We start from the raw sequence: 18559 nt of genomic DNA, 5'->3' as shown, positions 1-18559 counted from the left end.
AGAATGATCATCTTCCATTTTCCCAGACTATCTGATCATAACTGACTCTCTACAGACATGGGGAGAACACGCAAACTCCACATGGAGAACGACCAGGGGCCGGGAGCGAACACGGGCCCCTGGCGCCACGAGGCAGCAGCGCCAATCACTGCCCCCCTCCGACTGCATTGTCATTGAGAAGTATACAACACCGAAAAGTCCCATTGCGTTAGCGCTGGTCAAAAACAGCTGTCTTCAATGCTGTGGCCCCCCCCGATCGACCGCCAAACACATCCGAGACCACCCATCCCATTCCGAGATTGTCGAAATCCCCCAAGGACAAAGAATGCCATCCCAACACCAGAAACCTCCGTCAAGTGTCCACCAGGGGAAACCGAGACAGAAACCGCAACAAGCGACGCTACACTCAGATGGGACAATGAAGTACAAATCCCCAGCTGATCCGCCGCTGCCCCACAGGCTGGCCCCCCAAGCCCCAGGAAACCCATGCCACTCCAGCAACACTTGATGCCGAACCCCTCGGCGACTGGCCACTCTTCAACCCCACCGCCCTGGTCCAACGCCCTCTGCCCTGTGACGGTGAGGGGCCGTAGGTCCAGCTGGCCCCCTCCGTTTCTTTCCCGCTCCCTGCAGCTGTGGCCGCCTTTTCCTGGGGGACAGATAATGCAGAGTGAGAGTTACTCGGACGTGGGCAGCACAGGGGGTCCGCGGCCAGTGTATGTGCAGGGCACCTGGCCGTGAGGGGCGGTGTGGGTGTTGCCACGTGGTTCAGGGTGGGTTGCTCACGGACTGCTAGCAGGAGGGGTTCGATCGCCCTCTGGGAGGGTGGGGGAGGGGGGGGGGGGCTACCCGTGTGTGGGGCAGGGGTGGTGCCAGGAGTACGATGCTGGTGGTGATTCAGCCTGGCGGGCTTGGAGGTTCCCATCCTCACCCAACACTGCCTCCCGGTCTGCCTGGTGGTGGCCGCATTGGACTGGGGGGGGGAGGGCGGTTGGTGATGGGTGTGAGGAGCATGGGCCGAGGGTGGTGCCAGGGGCATGTGGAGGTGGTGACTCACCCTGGCCGCCCTGAGGAGGTCGTGCACTGCTGCCTGGTCCTGGCAGCAGGCTCCGCGGCGCTCACGGCCTCTGCCACCTGAGCTTAGGCCCTGTTGACATCAGTGGCTGGCAGCCTCCTTCCCACCTTGGGGAACAGGATGCCCGCCTCTCCTCTGCGGCATCCAGCAGGGTCTCCCGCTCTGCACCTACGAATCTCGGAGCCGCTACTCGGGGTGCGGCAACAGAACCAACGGTGACACTTTGCCGAGTATAACCATAGACCAATCCATGATTGCCAACGCTTTCTTAGGGTATGGAACCTGAAGGAGGAACAGTGCAAGCAACTGTCCACCTATTGTCAATGACTGTTCTTCACGTTAGGACCTGTGCAGTGACTGTCAGTGAGAAATTTGACTGAGATACAAGGCCCAAACCAGTTTTCATCTCTTACCATAATGATGGTCATCATAAAGACGGGGTCTAGCGTCACCATCACACCAGGTTGAGCCCATAGAATCCATAGAATCCCTACAGTGCAGGAGGAGGCCATTCGGCCCATCAAATCTATTCTGACCCTCTGAAGGAGCAGCCTACCTAGGCCCACTCTCCTGCCCTATCCCAGTTAACCCCACCTAACCTGCAGGTTTAATATGTTACCAGACACTTAATTTGTTGAGATAATTTTAGCAACATGCTGTTAATATTCTCTGTGTATTTTAACAGAAGGATTTTTAGGGAAAATGTTTACAGGGAAGCTTTGTGGAAACGGGCTTTACATTAGTTAACTTTAGCAGGCAATAATGGCAGTGATGCTGACTTGAAACACTGAAGATTTTATTCTCTTCCTTTCACAGTGTTGAATCTGTTTTTACTTCTGCCTAGGCTATTTTTTAACAAACATGCTTTTTGTTCAAAACAAATTAAACGGATACACAGAGATTAAATATAGTAACTTTGTAAAAACAAGGAAATATTTATTTACTTTGCCAAAAATAATTTTAAGAACTGTAACTATTCTTACAGGAGGTTGATCAAATCCAGCATCTCCAAGGAAGCTGGAACCATGATTAACAAGCGACGCAGTGGAGTATATCTCACTGCCAGCCTTTCTAAATTAGCTTCCAGTTAAAATATCCATATAGCTCGTAACTCGCAGGAAATGCTTACAAATAGTTGTAAATATTACACATGCATACAGGTAGCCAGACTCAAATATTGATACAATAATCAAGAAAGCAGATTTAAAATAATATCTTTTGTGTATATATTGCTATGCCAGCATTAATAATCTGCTGTAACGGAGATCAAATAGGCCTGTTTCACAAAGTCAAACATTCAATGAAATTTTTGTTTTTACACATTGTTTAAAAGCCAAATAGTACGAGGCTGTCAGAAATGGCTGGATTAACGAAACAGTTGAAATTCACTGACTCCGAAAATAGCAGAAGGCATTTAAGTAACACGAGTAACAAATATCCTGATGCTAATCAGTTCCGTCACTCTCAAACACTGCAGACAACTAGGGGCATAGGTTTAAGGTGAGAGGGGCAAGGTTTAGAGTAGATGTACGAGGCACGAGGTGCCTGGAACTCGCTACCGGAGGAGGTGGTGGAAGCAGGGATGATAGTGACATTTAAGGGGCATCTTGACAAATACGTGAATAGAATGGGAATAGAGGGATACGGACCCAGGAAATGTAGAAGATTGTAGTTTAGTCGGGCAGTATGGTCGGCACGGGCTTGGAGGGCCGAAGGGCCTGTTCCTGTGCTGTACATTTCTTTGTTCTTTGTTGCTACAGACTTAAGAAGGAGTTTAGTCATTAGATTGGCCACCAAGATAAACCTCAACTCTTAAACCACTAACTATAAACGACACTGTTTCTTATTCAGGATTAACATAGAGGAACTATATACACTGTGATAATTGCCATGGAGATAGCTCAGATTTAAATACTATACATTTCCATCATCCAGGTTTAAATCAACCCGACATTCTTGCCAAAATCCCACCCAGCTCCGTCATGGACACAAAAATCAAAGGCTCACCAGGTTCAATTCAATGAGTTAGCAACTCCAATTTGACTCTATTTCTAAAGTGGACAATTACAAAGCATCATCTTTTGGGTGAGATAGTAAATCTAAGCTTCATCCTCCCTCTCAGGTGGATAGGAAAGATCAAAAATTCCTCCCAGAATCCAAGCGCCAATATTTTTCCCTTGGCCAACATCACTAAAACTGATCATTTGGTCACTATCAGATTCCAGTCTGTTTAACATGCAAATTGGCCGCTGTGTCCTCTATATTACAGCACTCCCAAAAATACTTCATTGGTTGTGAATCACTTTGGGATTTCCGGAGTTCCTGAAAGGCGCTATTAAAATGCAAACCTGCCTTTTCTTACACTTAATTGTAACCTCCATTTGTTCACTTCTGTCATCTTGTTCATTTTTGTCCTTGCAGCTTTAAGATTATAACGTGGGATAATCGATACAATTACTGAACATATTCATTTAGATTTCTGTCACTGCCACTTCAAAATAAAAGACGCAGATTGACATCTCCACTAAAGTGAAGTTGGGAGGAGTTTCAGATGCAAATGCAGATGTTTGTGTCCATCATTCTCCAACATAATTTCAATGCCTGTGTTGGTTTTATGAGATAATCTGGTTTCAACATTGCTTCTGACTTCATAGTGTGTTGTAAAAAGTAATGCACACATGAGGTTAAAACTGAAGCACGTTCAGATTAATTTACTGATATGAATGTCCAAAACAGATCCTGGGTCAGCTCACTTACGATGCACAAACCAAAAAATTCCAAACGTACGTAAAAGCAACAATATTGATTTGTCATCCATTTTGAAAACAAATTCCTGATGGTGACACTCGATCTTTGCAAACTTACTTTTGTCAATAAACCTTCGCCAATCACTTCCATATTTCCACAAAAATAATCTACTATAGTGCATTGCATGTGTTGGCAATTCCGTAATATACAAAAGTTTACAAAACACAATTTAGTTGAGTTTTCACGACTGCCGTTGCCCCGTGGAGTGTTCACCCAGCTTCTTCAGCAGAGCAGTCGATGCCTGCATAAGCAAATTTCTCAAACAGCGTTGTGTTCACGTAGGTCTAAATGAACGCACAGAAACAACAAGTGTCAAGGACCCTAGCCGACCAGTTTCAAACCAGAAGAACACGTTAAAATATGGAGTGAGCGTGGACAGTCAGTGTAGAAAACAGGCACAATGTGGGTGCAAGCTGGTATTGTTCTCCTTGGAACAGAGAAGGTTAAGGGAAGAGCTCCCAGAGATGATGGGGGCGATTCTCCGATATGGAGACCAAGTGTTCGCGACGGCGTTCACAACGTCGTGAACAGGGCCCGGTCACGACCTATTCTGGCCCCCACAGGGGGCCAACACGGCGCTGGAGCGGTTCACGCTGCTCCAGCCTCCTTACGCGGTGCCAAATGGGAGCTGCGCCAACCCACGCATGCACAGTTGGGGCAGCCCAATCCTGCGCATGCGCGAGGAACGTCTTACGCACGCCGGCCCTTCACCAACATGGGGCCGTGTGTTCTGGTACCGCGCGTGGAAGGAGGTAGGCCCGGGGGGGAGAGAGGCCGGCCCGCCGATCGGTGGGCCCCGATCGCGGGCCATCCCCCATCGGAGGCCATCCCGGTGAAGGAGCCCCACTCCCTCCCCCACAGGCCGCCCCCCCCCCAGCGTTCCCGCAGAGTTCCCGCCGGCAGCGACCAGGGGTGGACAGCGCCGGCGGGAACCTTTCGTATCGTAGCGGCCGCTCGGCCCATCCGGCCGGAGAATCGCCGCTCGCCGGTTCTCCGAGCGGCCCGGTGCGAATCGCACGCCGCTGGTTTCCGGGGTGGGGAGAATCGTGTGCGGGGGTCGGGGCGGCGTGGCGTGATTTGCGCGGTGCCCTGGCGATTCTCCCACCCGGCGTGGGGGGGGGGGGGGAAATAACGCCCGCTGTTTAAAACGATGAACGGTTTTCACATGAACAGGAATAAACTGTATAAAACTCTTTTCAATGGTAGAAAGAACGTGAGGATACAGATTTAAGATTATATACAAAGACCTCTGGGGTGGAGGTGGGCAGGGAGGGGGCAGAGTTAAGAGGGTAATTCTTTTACACAGCAGGTTATACCAATCTAAATGTGCTGCCTGTCATGGGGGGTTAAAGCAGATTCAAAAATGCTGCACTATGGGGAAGTGCAGAGGGAGTCAAATAATTGTTGGATAATTCCTTCAAAGAGCTGGCACAGATTTGATGGACCAAGTGGCCTCCATGTGCGCTGAGTAATTCTCTGATTCTATGCAGTCTGCGGTAAGGGTTGAGCATTGCAACCTCAGCCGCCCGCACTTACACTGAGTACAGTTCCTCGCTGGAAGTGAGAATTTGAGGATTATCTCAACCAATGTCTTCAGACTTACCTTCCTTTCCTCAAGCATCCGGTTGAGGGACACCAGTATTTGAGCGAATGTTGGTCTCTCGTAAGGCTTCTCACGCCAGCATTGTAACATTAACTCGTATCTGAAAGAATTGAATATCACTGTTTATGACAACGTGCATTATCACAAAGACATTATATTTGCACTTTGTGTTGAATGTAATGTTAAAGCAGTTTTAAAGCTGCATCAACAATTAACCAATAGAGACTTCCGGTTGCGGTGATGCCGAGCTAGCCGCACGTTTCGGCGGCTCCAGCTCCGACGGACCTTCGGGCTCTTTTAAGAGCCCCAACGGGGAATTTTTCGACTACGCGACCCGGTGTGGGGTGTGTGGGAAGGGAGTCCCCCCCCGAACGAAGAAGGAAAAAATCGGCGGCGGCGGCTGCAGCCGGAGGAATCATCGACCAAAAGGTCAGAGGGAGAGAAAAACAAAATGGCGGCGGAGAAAGCGCAGGCGGCATGGGGGCCTGAGCAGGACGAAATCGTGAGACGGTGCGTGGAGCTGCTGAAGAGGGAGGCGCTGACCCCGATGCTACAGGCAATTGAGGGGCTCAAGGAGACATTAAAGACCCAGGAGACTGAGCTCCGCGTGGTGGAGCATAAGGTGACGGATATTGAGGACGAGATCCTGGGCCTGGCGGTTAAGACTCAGACGCACGAGGCACTTCATAAAAAGTGTGCGGAAAGGATCGAGGCCCTAGAAAGCGGACGCGAAGGAAGAACCTTAGGATACTAGGTCTCCCTGAGGGTGTGGAAGGAGTGGACTGTGGAGCGTACGCGAGTAAGATGCTGAGCTCACTGATGGGTGCTGAGGCCCCTGCGGGCCCCATGGAGGTGGAGTGGGCAAATCGGATTCCGGCGAGAAGACCAAAAGCGGGAGAACCACCGAGGGCGATAATCGTGCGATTTTGCCGCCTTAAGGACAGAGAAGAGGTCCTGAGATGGGCTAAAAAGGTGCGGAGTAGCAGATGGGAGGATGCTGTGGTACGGATATACCAGGATTGGAGTGCGGAGGTGGCGAGCTTCAACCGAGCCAAAGAGGTGTTGCATAAAAGGAAGGTGAAGTTTGGGATGCTGCAGCCGGCAAGACTATGGGTCACGTATCAGGAGAGACACTATTATTTTGAGACGGCGGAGGAAGCATGGTCCTTCATCAAAGAAGAGAAATTGGACCGGAACTGAGGGACTGATGCTGCAGGGAATTGTTATTGTTATTGTTTTTGTTAATGTTATGGTGGAAGTTAATTGAAACAGGGAAGGGGGGAGACATTGGGGAAATGTGGGCGCCGGTGAGGGGGGAAAGACGGGACATAGTCGGAGAATGGGGAATGGGAGGGGGAGGGGAAAGGGAGCTGCGCCATAAGAGGCGGGTCAGGTAAAGGGATGTTCCCGCGCCAAAAAGAATAAGGCGGGAAGACAGGCGCAAGGCGGATGGGAGTTCCCCCACACGGGGGGGGGGGGGTTGAGGAGTGAGCAGGAGTAGCCGGGGTCAGTTGAAGTCAGCTGACTTACGGAAGTGATATGGGGGGAGCAATCAAGCTAGATAGGGATCTAGCGGGGGGGTGGGGGGGGGGGGGGACAACTGGGTTGCTGCTGCAGAAATCCAAAAGGAAATGGCTAAAGAGTGGGTGAGCGGGGATGGTGTGCGACGCTGGGGGAGCGAGCGGGAGCGCGGAGGCGGGATATGGGACAGGCCTAGAGAAGGTAATGGCTAGTCGACACGGGAGGGGGGCAGGTAGCCCCCAGTGAGGCTGATCACGTGGAACGTGAGAGGCCTGAACGGACCGATAAAAAGGGCCCGAGCGCTCGCACATTTGAAAGGACTAAGGGCAGACGTGGTTATGCTCCAAGAAACGCACCTAAATGTGGCGGACCAAGATAGGCTAAGGAAAGGATGGGTGGGACAGGTGTTCCACTCAGGACTGGACGCAAAGAACAGAGGGGTGGCCATTTTGGTGGGGAAACGGGTAGCATTTGAAGCAAAGAACATCGTAGCAGATAGCGGAGGTAGATATGTAATGGTGAGTGGTAGGCTGGAGGGAATGGAGGTCGTGTTGGTTAATGTGTATGCCCCAAATTGGGACGATGCGGGATTCATGAGACGGATGCTGGGGCGTATTCCGGACCTGGAGGCAGGAAACTTGATTTTAGGAGGGGACTTTAATACGGTGCTGGACCCGGGGCTAGATAGATCCAGCTCAAGGACCGGAAGAAGGCCGGCAGCGGCCAAGGTACTTAAGGGGTTTATGGACCAAATGGGGGGAGTGGATCCATGGCGATTTCTTAGACCTAGGGCTAGGGAGTTTTCCTTCTTCTCCCATGTCCATAAAGTGTACTCCCGGATAGATTTTTTTGTTTTGGGAAGGTCGCTGATCTCTAGGGTGGAAGAAGCTGAGTACTCAGCCATAGCGGTTTCGGATCATGCCCCACATTGGGTGGACCTGGAAGTAGGTGAGGACAGGGAACAGAGAACACTCTGGCGATTAGATGTGGGACTGATGGCGGATGAGGGAGTGTGTGCAAGAGTGCGGGGGTGTATTGAGAGATACCTGGAGGAGAGCTGATCTCAATTGGGGCCCACAAAAGGAAAACAGAGGTCAAGGAAAGGGAAAGATTACTGGGGGAGATTTTAAGGGTGGATAGGGAATTTGCAGAGACCCCGGAGGAGGAGTTGTACAGGGAGAGGAGACGACTCCAGACGGAGTTTGACCTTCTGACCACCAGAAAGGCGGAGGTACTGTGGAGGAAGGCACAGGGGAGGAGGTATGAATATGGGGAAAAGGCTAGTCGCCTGTTGGCGCACCAATTGCGAAAGAGGGCAGCAGCGAGGGAGATAGGAGGAATTAGAGACGAAAGGGGAGACACGGTGCGAAGGGCAGGAAAGATAAATGAGGTGTTCAAGACCTTCTATGAGGAACTGTATAGGTCTCAACCCCCAGAGGGAGAGGAGGGGATGAGGCAGTTCCTGGACCAATTGAGGTTCCCGGAAGTGGAGGAGCAGGAGGTGGCAGGCCTGGGGGCACCGATTGAGGTGGACGAGGTTATTAAGGGACTGGGAAGCATGCAAGCAGGGAAGGCCCCGGGGCCAGACGGGTTCCCGGTGGAATATTACAGAAAATATGTGGACTTGTTGGCCCCGTTAATGGCGAGGACGTTCAATGAGACCAGGGAAGGGGGGACTCTACCCCCGACGATGTCGGAGGCGACGATATCGCTAATTTTGAAGAGGGACAAAGATCCGTTGCAGTGCAGGTCCTATAGACCTATTTCACTATTGAACGTGGACGCCAAATTGCTGGCAAAGGTACTGGCATCAAGGATAGAGGACTGTGTCCCGGGGGTGGTGCACGAAGACCAGACAGGGTTCGTAAAAGGGAGACAACTGAATGTTAATGTGCGACGACTATTAGGGGTGATAATGATGCCCCCAGTGGAGGGGGAGGCAGAGATAGTGGCGGCAATGGACGCAGAGAAGGCATTTGATAGGGTGGAGTGGGAGTATTTATGGGAAGTGTTAAGGAGGTTTGGGTTTGGGAACGGGTTTATTAGCTGGGTTAGAATTCTTTATGGGGCACCAACGGCAAGCGTAGCTACAGGTCGACATAGATCGGAGTATTTCCGATTATATAGGGGAACAAGGCAGGGATGCCCGCTGTCTCCATTGTTGTTTGCGTTGGCAATTGAACCTCTGGCCATGGCGTTGAGAGACTCCAGGAAATGGAGAGGGGTGATTAGAGGGGGAGAAGAACACCGAGTCTCGTTATACGCAGATGACCTATTGTTATACGTGTCGGACCCAGCGGGGGGGATGATAGAGGTTATGAGAATTTTGAGGAGGTTCGGGGAATTCTCGGGGTATAGGCTAAACATGGGGAAGAGTGAATTATTTGTGATACATCCAGGGGACCAGAGTAGAGAGATAGAAGGCTTACCGCTAAGGAAAGTGGAAAGAAACTTCCGATATCTGGGGATTCAGATCGCTAGGAGCTGGGGAACCTTGCACAGACTTAATCTGACACGGCTGGTAGAACAAATGGAGGAGGACTTCAAGAGGTGGGTCATGCAGCCTCTGTCGCTGGCGGGCAGGGTGCAGGCAATTAAGATGATGGTCCTCCCGAGGTTCTTATTTGTATTTCAATGTCTCCCTATATTAATCACCAGGACCTTTTTTAATAAAATAGACAGGAGCATCACGAGCTTCGTGTGGGCAGGGAAAGTTCCGAGAGTAAGGAGGGGGTTCCTTCAGCGTAGTAGGGATAGAGGAGGACTGGCACTACCGAACTTGGGTGATTACTATTGGGCCGCCAATGTGGCAATGATACGTAGATGGATGATGGAGGGTGAGGGAGCGGCATGGAAAAGACTGGAGAGAAAGTCCTGTAAAGGGACGAGTTTAGAGGCGCTGGTGACGGCGCCGCTACCGTTCTCACCTAAAAATTATACCACGAACCCGGTGGTGGCGGCAACACTGAACATATGGGGACAGTGGAGGCGACAGAGAGGGGTGCGGGCAGCCCTGGTGGGGTCCCCTATCAGGAACAATCATAGGTTCGCCCCAGGAAGAATGGATGGAGGATTTCAGAGCTGGTACCAGTCGGGAATTAGGAAGGTGGGAGATTTATTTATAGATGGGACTTTTGCGAGTTTGGGAGCACTGGAGGAAAAGTATAAGTTGCCCCGGGGAAATTTTTTGAGATATATGCAGGTGAGGGCGTTTACTAGACAACAGGTGAGGGAATTTCCGTTGCTCCCGACACAGGGGATACAGGACAGGGTGCTCTCAGGGGTGTGGGTCGGAGAGGGCAAGGTGTCAGAGATTTACAAAGAGATGAGGGAAGAGGGGGAGGAGTCGGTGGGTGAACTAAAGGGAAAGTGGGAAGAAGAATTAGGGGAGGAGATAGAGGAGGGTATGTGGGCTGATGCCCTAAGCAGGGTAAATTCCTCTTCCTCATGCGCCAGGCTTAGCCTGATTCAATTTAAGGTGCTACATAGAGCACACATAACGGGGGCAAGATTGAGCAGGTTCTTTGGAGTGGAGGACAAATGTGGGAGGTGTGGCGGGAGCCCGGCAAACCACGCACATATGTTTTGGGCATGCCCGGCACTGGAAGGGTATTGGAACGGAGTGACGGGAGTGATTTTGCAGGTGGTGAATGCCTGGGTCAAACCAAGCTGGGGGTTAGCTCTATTTGGAGTTGTGGAAGAGCCGGGAGTGCAGGAGGCGAAAGAGGCCGATGTCGTGGCCTTTGCGTCCCTAGTAGCCCGGCGCAGGATCCTACTCATGTGGAAGGAGGCGAAACCCCCCGGACTGGAGGCCTGGGTAAATGATATGGCGGGGTTTATTAAACTGGAGCAGATAAAGTTTGCCCTGAGAGGATCGGCTCAAGGGTTCACCAGGCGGTGGCAGCCATTTCTCGACTACCTAGGGGAACGTTAGAGGGGAGATAGATGACCAGCAGCAGCAGCAGCCCAGGGGTGAGGGGGGGGTGGGGGAGGGGGGGGGGGGGGGTTAGTTTAGTTTAGGTCAATGGATAATGGGGTTTTGTTACCTGTGTATTGTTAAAAATTTCTGCTTTGTTATTGTTTTGTTTGCTTTGTAAGAGGGAAAAATGTTGTTTAGAAAAAATTTTCAATAAAATATATTTTTAAAAAAAAACAATTAACCAATGTAAGAGTCACTAATAAACCCAATACAGGTTGAGCATTCCTTACCCAAAATCCAGAAAACCGAAAAATTTGGAAATCTGCATTTTTTTTCGAGCACCGCCATGATGTCATGAGTCCCCGGGCGATGCACAGGTCCCAACGCGTGCCACACATGCACAGTTCCCAATGCACACCTAGCAACGCAGTTCCCAACGCGTGCCACACATGCACAGTTCCCAATGCGCACCTAGCAACGCAGTTCCCAACGCGTGCCACACATGCGCAGTTCCCAATGCGCACCACACATGTGCCTTTCCCAATCCGCGCTGCACATGTGCACTTCCCAATGAAACCGCCCATGAGCAGTTCCCAACACAGGCCGCACATGCACATTGTATTCCGAAATCTGATACACACTCGGCCCAAGCATTTCGGATATGGGGGCTCAAAGTTGGGGAAGCCAGAGGAAGCTTCTTTGCTCAGTGAGTGGTGGGAATGTGGAACTCGCCACCACAGCGGGTGGTAGAGTTGAAAAGCATTAATGGGGAAGCTGAATAAACACATGAAGGAGAATGAAATGGAAGGCTATGCTGATATGGTGGATAAAGAGGTGGGGTCTGGGATTAGGTTGGTTGAGCTGAAATGGCCTGTTTCTATGTCATTCTATGTAATCAGGCCAATTCCTGATTATTGTGCACATGAGACAAGATGAAAAGGGGTGTAGAAAGCTGATAAATCACAATGGCCACTTCGTACAGATTGAAAAATATCACCACAAGTCTGGGACTGCTAATCTTGCTCATTCTCATGGTTAGAATCCCGGATGTCTGAGGGAGTTCTCATAGAATCCCTACAGTGCAGAAGGAGGCCATTCAGCCCATTGCATTTGTACCGACCCTCCAATAGAGCACCCTACCTCGGTCTACGCCCTCACCCCAACACCATAACCCCGTAACCCCACCTAACCTTTGGACACTAAGGGACAATTTAAAATGGCCAATCTGCCCAGCCTACACATCTTTGGATTGTGGGAGGAAAGCGGAGCAGCCGGAGGAGTTTTGCCAGACTTATCTTCAGAGGGCGCTGGCGAGGGGAACAGCAACCTGGTCGGGAAGGAGAAAATTAGAGAATTGGAACAGGAAATCAAACTGGCAGAAAGTGGGGGAGTGGGGGATGTGACAAGAATGCCCCTGTCGTCGGAGTTTGTTGAGAACACAGAATGTGGTCACCTGGAGTCTTTTTCAGGAGAACCTCCCAGAGAAACAATGGAATGGCTGCTTCACGGGGACTTCCACTGATCTTCCATTAAAGTTAAAACATGTGATTGGGATGAACCTGCGGAAATTCACCTCTTCGTTGGAGAACTACACTCGGCACTCAAACCAAAAACAAACCAAAGATTAACCAGTCCACATTCTGACATTGATCACTTTTCCTCAGAATATTTCCAGTGATGTGGCGCTTTATGAGTTGCCTTCTCTAAAACACAGTTTCAGCAATAGCGGAGAGCAGAACGGGCTGCAGGTGAACCAGTCGAAAAGGTTTTGAGAAACTTACACTTCATCAACGCAGTTGAGTGGTTTTTCCATCCTGTACCCAAGGGGCAGCTTCTCATAAAGTTCAGCACAGGTCACTCCACAGTAGGGGGTGCCACCTAGTCACAGAGTCACAACACAAGGGGGTTATTTACCTCCTCAATGCAACCATATCGCAAACTAACCATGTAATATGTTAACATATTATTTTAAAACTTCCTTTCAGTTATTTACTGTAACATCAGCAATACTGAATTAGCCGCCCATTATACATCAGTCCATCATACTCTCGCCCGTCATGTACTCCACCAAGATTAATGGTCAGCGACTGGGGACCCAATGGGCCTCCCGAATGTTACAGACTGGGCCTCCTGGATATTCCAGTGTAAAAGCTGGCAAGTCATGCTGCAGTTGTATAGAACCTTGGTAAGGCCGCACTTGGAATATTGCGCACAATTCTGGTCGCCACACTACCAGAAGGCTGTGGAAGCTTTGGAGAGGGTGCAGATTGGTTTACCAGGATGTTGGCTGGTCTGGGGGGTGGGGTTATTAGCTATGCAGAGAGGCTGAATAGACTCGGACTTTTCTCATTAGAACGGCGCGGAGGTTGAGGGGTGACCTGATAGAGGTCGACAAGATTATGAGGGGCATAGACAGAGTGGATGGGCAGGCACTGCTTCCCAGGGGGCATAGGTTTAAGGTCCATGGGGCAACGTTTAGAGGAGATGTGCGAGGCAGGTTTTGTACACAGAGGGTGGTGAGTTCCTGGTACGCGTTGTGGAAGCAGGAACATTAACAGTGTTCAAAAGGCATCTTGACAAATACATGGATAGGATGGTTATAGAGGGATACGGCACTAGGAAGTGCTGAGGGTTTTAGCCAAGGGCGGTATCTTGACCGGTGTAGGCTTGGAGGGCCGAAGGGCCTGTTCCTGTGCTGTATTGTCCTTTGTTCTTTATTACAGAGATCAAAGAATGGTTTACATGGTGTTACTTACCGAGGCTAACAATCTCCCACAAGAGAACTCCATATGACCATCTACAGAAAACATTCAGTGAGTGAGAGATATTTTTGTAACAGGCTCATCTTGCAGTCATATAAATAATTCATTGTTTAAAAAATTTACGCAACGATATAAACTGGGGCTGTCTAACTAATCAATAACTTCAATTTGTTACAAACATCTAAAGAAATAATCAGCTCCGCTGGTGAATAATCCTCTTGCAAATTCCAGACAAATAAATGTCAACACATTGAGGTGGATTTCATATCATTTTCTGAGCAATATTCTAGTACAAAGATTGCCTGTCCTTTATAGAGCTAATTGAATAAGAATCCGAGGTGTCCTGTACAGGGTGATCTGCTAGATTCTTGCCCAGGCAGTGGAGGGGGACATTGGCTTCATCACTGGTGTGATTCATACAAAGAGCTGGAAAATGCCATGCTGCTTTCAAAGCCGACACCAGTTCTCAGATGCCTTCCTGGTCACTTTGCTTATCCTGAATCACATAACCCAACAGGGAATCTATTCCCAAGACTCTTTCAATGCCAGTTTTGAATTTGTTGAAAGAAAGAGAGGGGCCTGGTAGTTAAAAGTCTGGATAGTGTTCAGTTCATCCTTTCATGCATTCCTATTTTTTCAATGTTAACAGGATGAAGGATACAATGGTGGGAAACTCCCAGTATCAGTATTATACACACTCCCACAGTGAGTAACGTGCAGCCAGCTGTGCAATACAATCCTTCGCAACTCTGCCTCAACAATCTAATTCAACCCCAACCTCAGTTGAGCCCCACTTTACTGCAGCAATGTAACAGTTTTTTCAATTCCTCATTGGTGACCCTTCTGCATTTGTCCTTCCCAGTGCGATTGCCAATTTAATGCCAGATTTGGGATTGTGGGATTAAAGAAAGAAAGAAACACAAGAAACAGGGGCAGCTGATGACTACACAGCCCCTCCATCCTGCTCCTCCATTCAATATAACCATGGCTGATATTCTACCTTATTGCTACTTTTCCGCACCATCCCCAAATCCCTTAACTCCCTTTGAGTCCAAACATCTATCGATCTCTGTCCTGAGCATGCTCAATGACCCAGCATTCACAGCTCTCTGAGTAGGAAAGCTCCAAAGATTCACAACTCTCTGAGTGAAGACATTTCTCTTCATCTCGGCCCTAAATAGTCTGCCCCTTCTTCTGACACCGTGACCCCGTGTTCTAGACTCCACCAGCCAGGGGAAAACCTTCCAGCACCAACCCTGCCAAATCCTCAATGGGTTTTATTGGTTTCAATGGCATCACCTCTACGTCTGCCTACCTCCAGAGCGTATGGCTCAATTCAATTCAATCTTTGGTTCATTGTGAAAATAAAAGGAACTTACACGTCACTGTTTGTGGTATAAACACTGTAATTTAAAGATTCAATGGCCATCCAACGGACTGGTAGCCTTCCCTGTGGAAAGACAACAGTGGATACAATTAGACGACTGCAATGGTATAGGCCTCAATGTTCTATTGTAAATCAATGTAAAGTAAAAACAACATTTGTCAAGGCCTTGCACCATCTGCTTATTGCAATATCAGTGTGCCGCTTATGATTTTCCTTCCAAACGATTGCAGTTTTTCAATGAACTTCCTGCTGCTGACATAACCGCCTCGGTGCTCTGGGTTGCTCAGAATAATTCGTACACACATGATCTACAGAGTAAGGTGTCAGTCCATGAGGACAGCACAAAAGCACAGTGGCTAGCACTGTGGCTTCACAGCACCAGGGTCCCAGGTTCGATTCCCCGCTGGGTCACTGTCTGTGCGGAGTCTGCACGTTCTCCCCGTGTGTGCGTGGGTTTCCTCCGGGTGCTCCGGTTTCCTCCCACATCCAAAGACGTGCAGGTGAGGTGGATTGACCATGATAAATTGCCCTTAGTGACCAAAAAGGTTAGGAGGGGTTATTGGGTTACGGGGATAGGGTGGAAGTGAGGGTTAAGTGGGTCGGTGCAGACTCGATGGGCCGAATGGCCTCCTTGTGCATTGTATGTTCTATGTAATCTATGACATCTCTCCTGGTGCGGGATCCTGCTCGGAGAGCTGGGTACGGTCGGCACTGTGTGAAATTCACCGTGTGCTTCCGATATCCCAAAGATCAGCAGTAGTTTGAACAGGCTCGGAGTTTGATACTCCTGATTGTGAGAGAGAGGGAGCAGAACTTCCAAAAATCTCCGTCGGCAGGCTGACTGTCATTGGGATGAGCTCACCATGACACATTCACCAATCCCTTCAAACTCAACTGTAACCATTTAGAAAGACGAGGGCAGCAGAGACATGCAAATGCAACCAGCTGCACGTTCCAGTCCAAATCTCAAACCACACTGACTTGGAACGAGACAGCCGTTCCTTCACTGTCATTGGGTCACAATCAGGGATGGCCAATAAGTGCTGCCCTTGCCAGCGAAGTGCGTATCCCTTGAATTAATAAAAAGGAAAAAATCTTGGAACTTCACTGTGAGTGTACCTATAGCACACGGACTGCAGCGGTTCAAAAAGGCAGCTTGGGTTAGGGTTGAGGTCAGTTAATGAAATAATCTTTATTGTCACAAGTAGGCTTACATTAACACTGCAGTGAGGTTACTGTGAAAAGCCCCTAGTCGCCACATTCCGGCGCCAGTTCGGGGACACAGAGGGAGAATTCAGACTGTCCAAATTACCTAACAGCACGTCTTCCGGGACTTGTGGGAGGAAACCGGAGCGCCCGGAGGAAACCCACGCAGACACGGGGAGAAGGTGCAGACTCCACACAGACCGTGACCCAAGCCGGGAATCGAACCTGGGACCCTGGAGCTGTGAAGCAACAATGCTACCCACTGTGCTAAGTGAGGGATGGACAATAAATGCTGATCTAGCAAACAATGCATACATTCTGAGAATTAAAAAAAACTGCTGTTTAATTTCTCCAGAGTAAGCTTGACAGCGACATCAAGGCAGACGGTAATTGAGAATGCAACACGAGAATCTTTATTACGCTCTCATGATACTGGGGGAGCAATCCAATAGGAATTGGATTTACCACTAATGGGGAACAATGGATGGTGAGTGACTCCAGATTTATTCTCATCTGAATGACCACCCTATTAGAGAATGGTCATTGGTCCGAGAAGAAACAAGGTTGGGTAAAGAGCAAACGATAAAAATAAGCTGAAGAATTCCCGGGGAAAAGAAACACGCAACTTGACATTCCATAGCCTGTCTAACATCGTAAACCAGCCCGTGTTATTGGACAAAATAACGACACTGAATCACATGAGGCAATGCCAGAATATGTGATCAGGAACTTGGTCAGAGAGCCGGGTAGCACAGTCGTTATCTTACAGTCGTGACCCAGCGGTCGGGAATTTTTCCCCATTTATTCTATCATTGGATGTGGTGCTGCATTTGTTGCCCATCCTTAATTGCCCTTGAACTAAACATTTCAGAGGGGAAGGTGGGAGTCAACCCCATTGCTGTGGGTCTGGAGTCACATGTAGGCCAGACCGGGTAAGGACGGCAGATTTCCTTCCCATTAATGACCCAGATGGGTTTTTATGACAATTAATGATAGTTCAGATTTATTCCATTAGATCATAAAACGTAGGAACAGGAGTAGGCCACTCGGCCCATCGAGTCTGCTCCGCTATGCAATGAGATCATGGCTGATCTGATATAATCCTCAACTCCATTTTCCCACTTTATCCCCATAACCCTCGATTCCCTCACTGATTAACAATCCGTCTATCTCAGCATTGAGCATACTTAACAACCCAGCCTCTACAGCTCTCTGCGGTAAAGAATTCCACAGATTCACCCCCCTCTGAGAGAAGAAATTCTTTCTCGTCTCTGTCTGAAATGGCTGACCCCTTACTCTGAGATTCTGCCCTCTGGTCCTGGACTCTCCCACAAGGGGAAACAACCTCTCACCATCTACCCTGTCAAACCCCCTGAGAATCCTATCTGCCTCAATAAGGTCACCTCTCATTCTTCTAAACTCCAATGAATGCAGGCCCAGCCGACTCAACCTCTCCTCCCCGGATCAACCCCATCAACCTTCTCTGGACTGCCTCCAATGTATCTTTCCTTAGATAAGGGGACCAAAACTGTTCGCAGTATTCCAGATGTGGTCTAATGAGTGCCTTGTATAGTTTTAGCAGGAATTCCCTATTTTTATATTCCATTCCCTTTGAATGGAGTATATTCCACTTGCCTTCCCAATGACCTGCTGAACTCATTGCCAGTTATTTGTGATTTATGCCCAGGACCCCCAAATCCCTCCGAGCTGCAGTATTCTGCAGTCTTTCTACAGTTAGATGATAATAATAATGATAATAATCGCTTATTGTCACAAGTAGACTTCAATGAAGTTACTGTGAAAAGCCCCTAGTTGCCACATTCCGGCGCCTGTTCGGGGAGGCTGGTACGGGAATTGAACCCGCGCTGCTGGCATTGTTCTGTATTACAAGCCAGCTATTTAGCCCACTGTGCTAAACCAGCCTCAGCTGATAATCAGCTCCTTTATTCTTTCTACCAAAGTGCATAGCTTCAAATTTTCCAACATTATGTTCCACCTGCCAAGTTTCTACCCACTCAGCTAACCTGTCTCTATCCCGCTGTAGACTCGTTGTGTCACCCTCACCATTTGCCTTCCCACCCATTTTTGTGTCATCTGCAAACTTGCCAATAGAACATTCACTTTCCTCGTCCAAGTCATTTATATGTATTGTAAAATAATTGTGGCCCCAACACTGATCCCTGTGGCCCTCCACTAGTTACAGGTTGCCATCCTGAAAATGCTCCTCTTATCCCAACTCTCTGTCTTCTATCAGTTAGCCAGTCCTCTATCTATGCTA

At 49.2% G+C, this 18559-nt stretch overlaps 1 protein-coding gene across 2 annotated transcripts in view; it reads right to left on the bottom strand.

Moving 5' to 3' along the window:
- Positions 1 to 1986: 1986 nt before the first annotated feature.
- The window catches only part of tek (TEK tyrosine kinase, endothelial), a 148976-nt gene continuing 132403 nt past the window's right edge, over positions 1987 to 18559 (bottom strand). For both annotated transcript variants that reach the window (XM_072517482.1, XM_072517483.1), the window contains exons 19-23: positions 15068 to 15138; positions 13683 to 13723; positions 12708 to 12804; positions 5487 to 5586; positions 1987 to 4167 (exon numbers count right to left, since the gene is read on the bottom strand). In XM_072517482.1, coding sequence (XP_072373583.1) covers positions 4093 to 4167; positions 5487 to 5586; positions 12708 to 12804; positions 13683 to 13723; positions 15068 to 15138 — 384 coding nt within the window. In that variant the 3' untranslated portion in view covers positions 1987 to 4092. The remainder of the gene's footprint in view (positions 4168 to 5486; positions 5587 to 12707; positions 12805 to 13682; positions 13724 to 15067; positions 15139 to 18559) is intronic.

The sequence above is a fragment of the Scyliorhinus torazame genome, chromosome 9 (genome assembly GCF_047496885.1).
Source record: "Scyliorhinus torazame isolate Kashiwa2021f chromosome 9, sScyTor2.1, whole genome shotgun sequence".
Taxonomy (NCBI): Eukaryota; Metazoa; Chordata; class Chondrichthyes; order Carcharhiniformes; family Scyliorhinidae; genus Scyliorhinus; species Scyliorhinus torazame.
The sequence above is the reverse complement of the archived record's forward strand: the minus strand, read 5'-3'. Positions and strand labels throughout refer to the sequence as shown.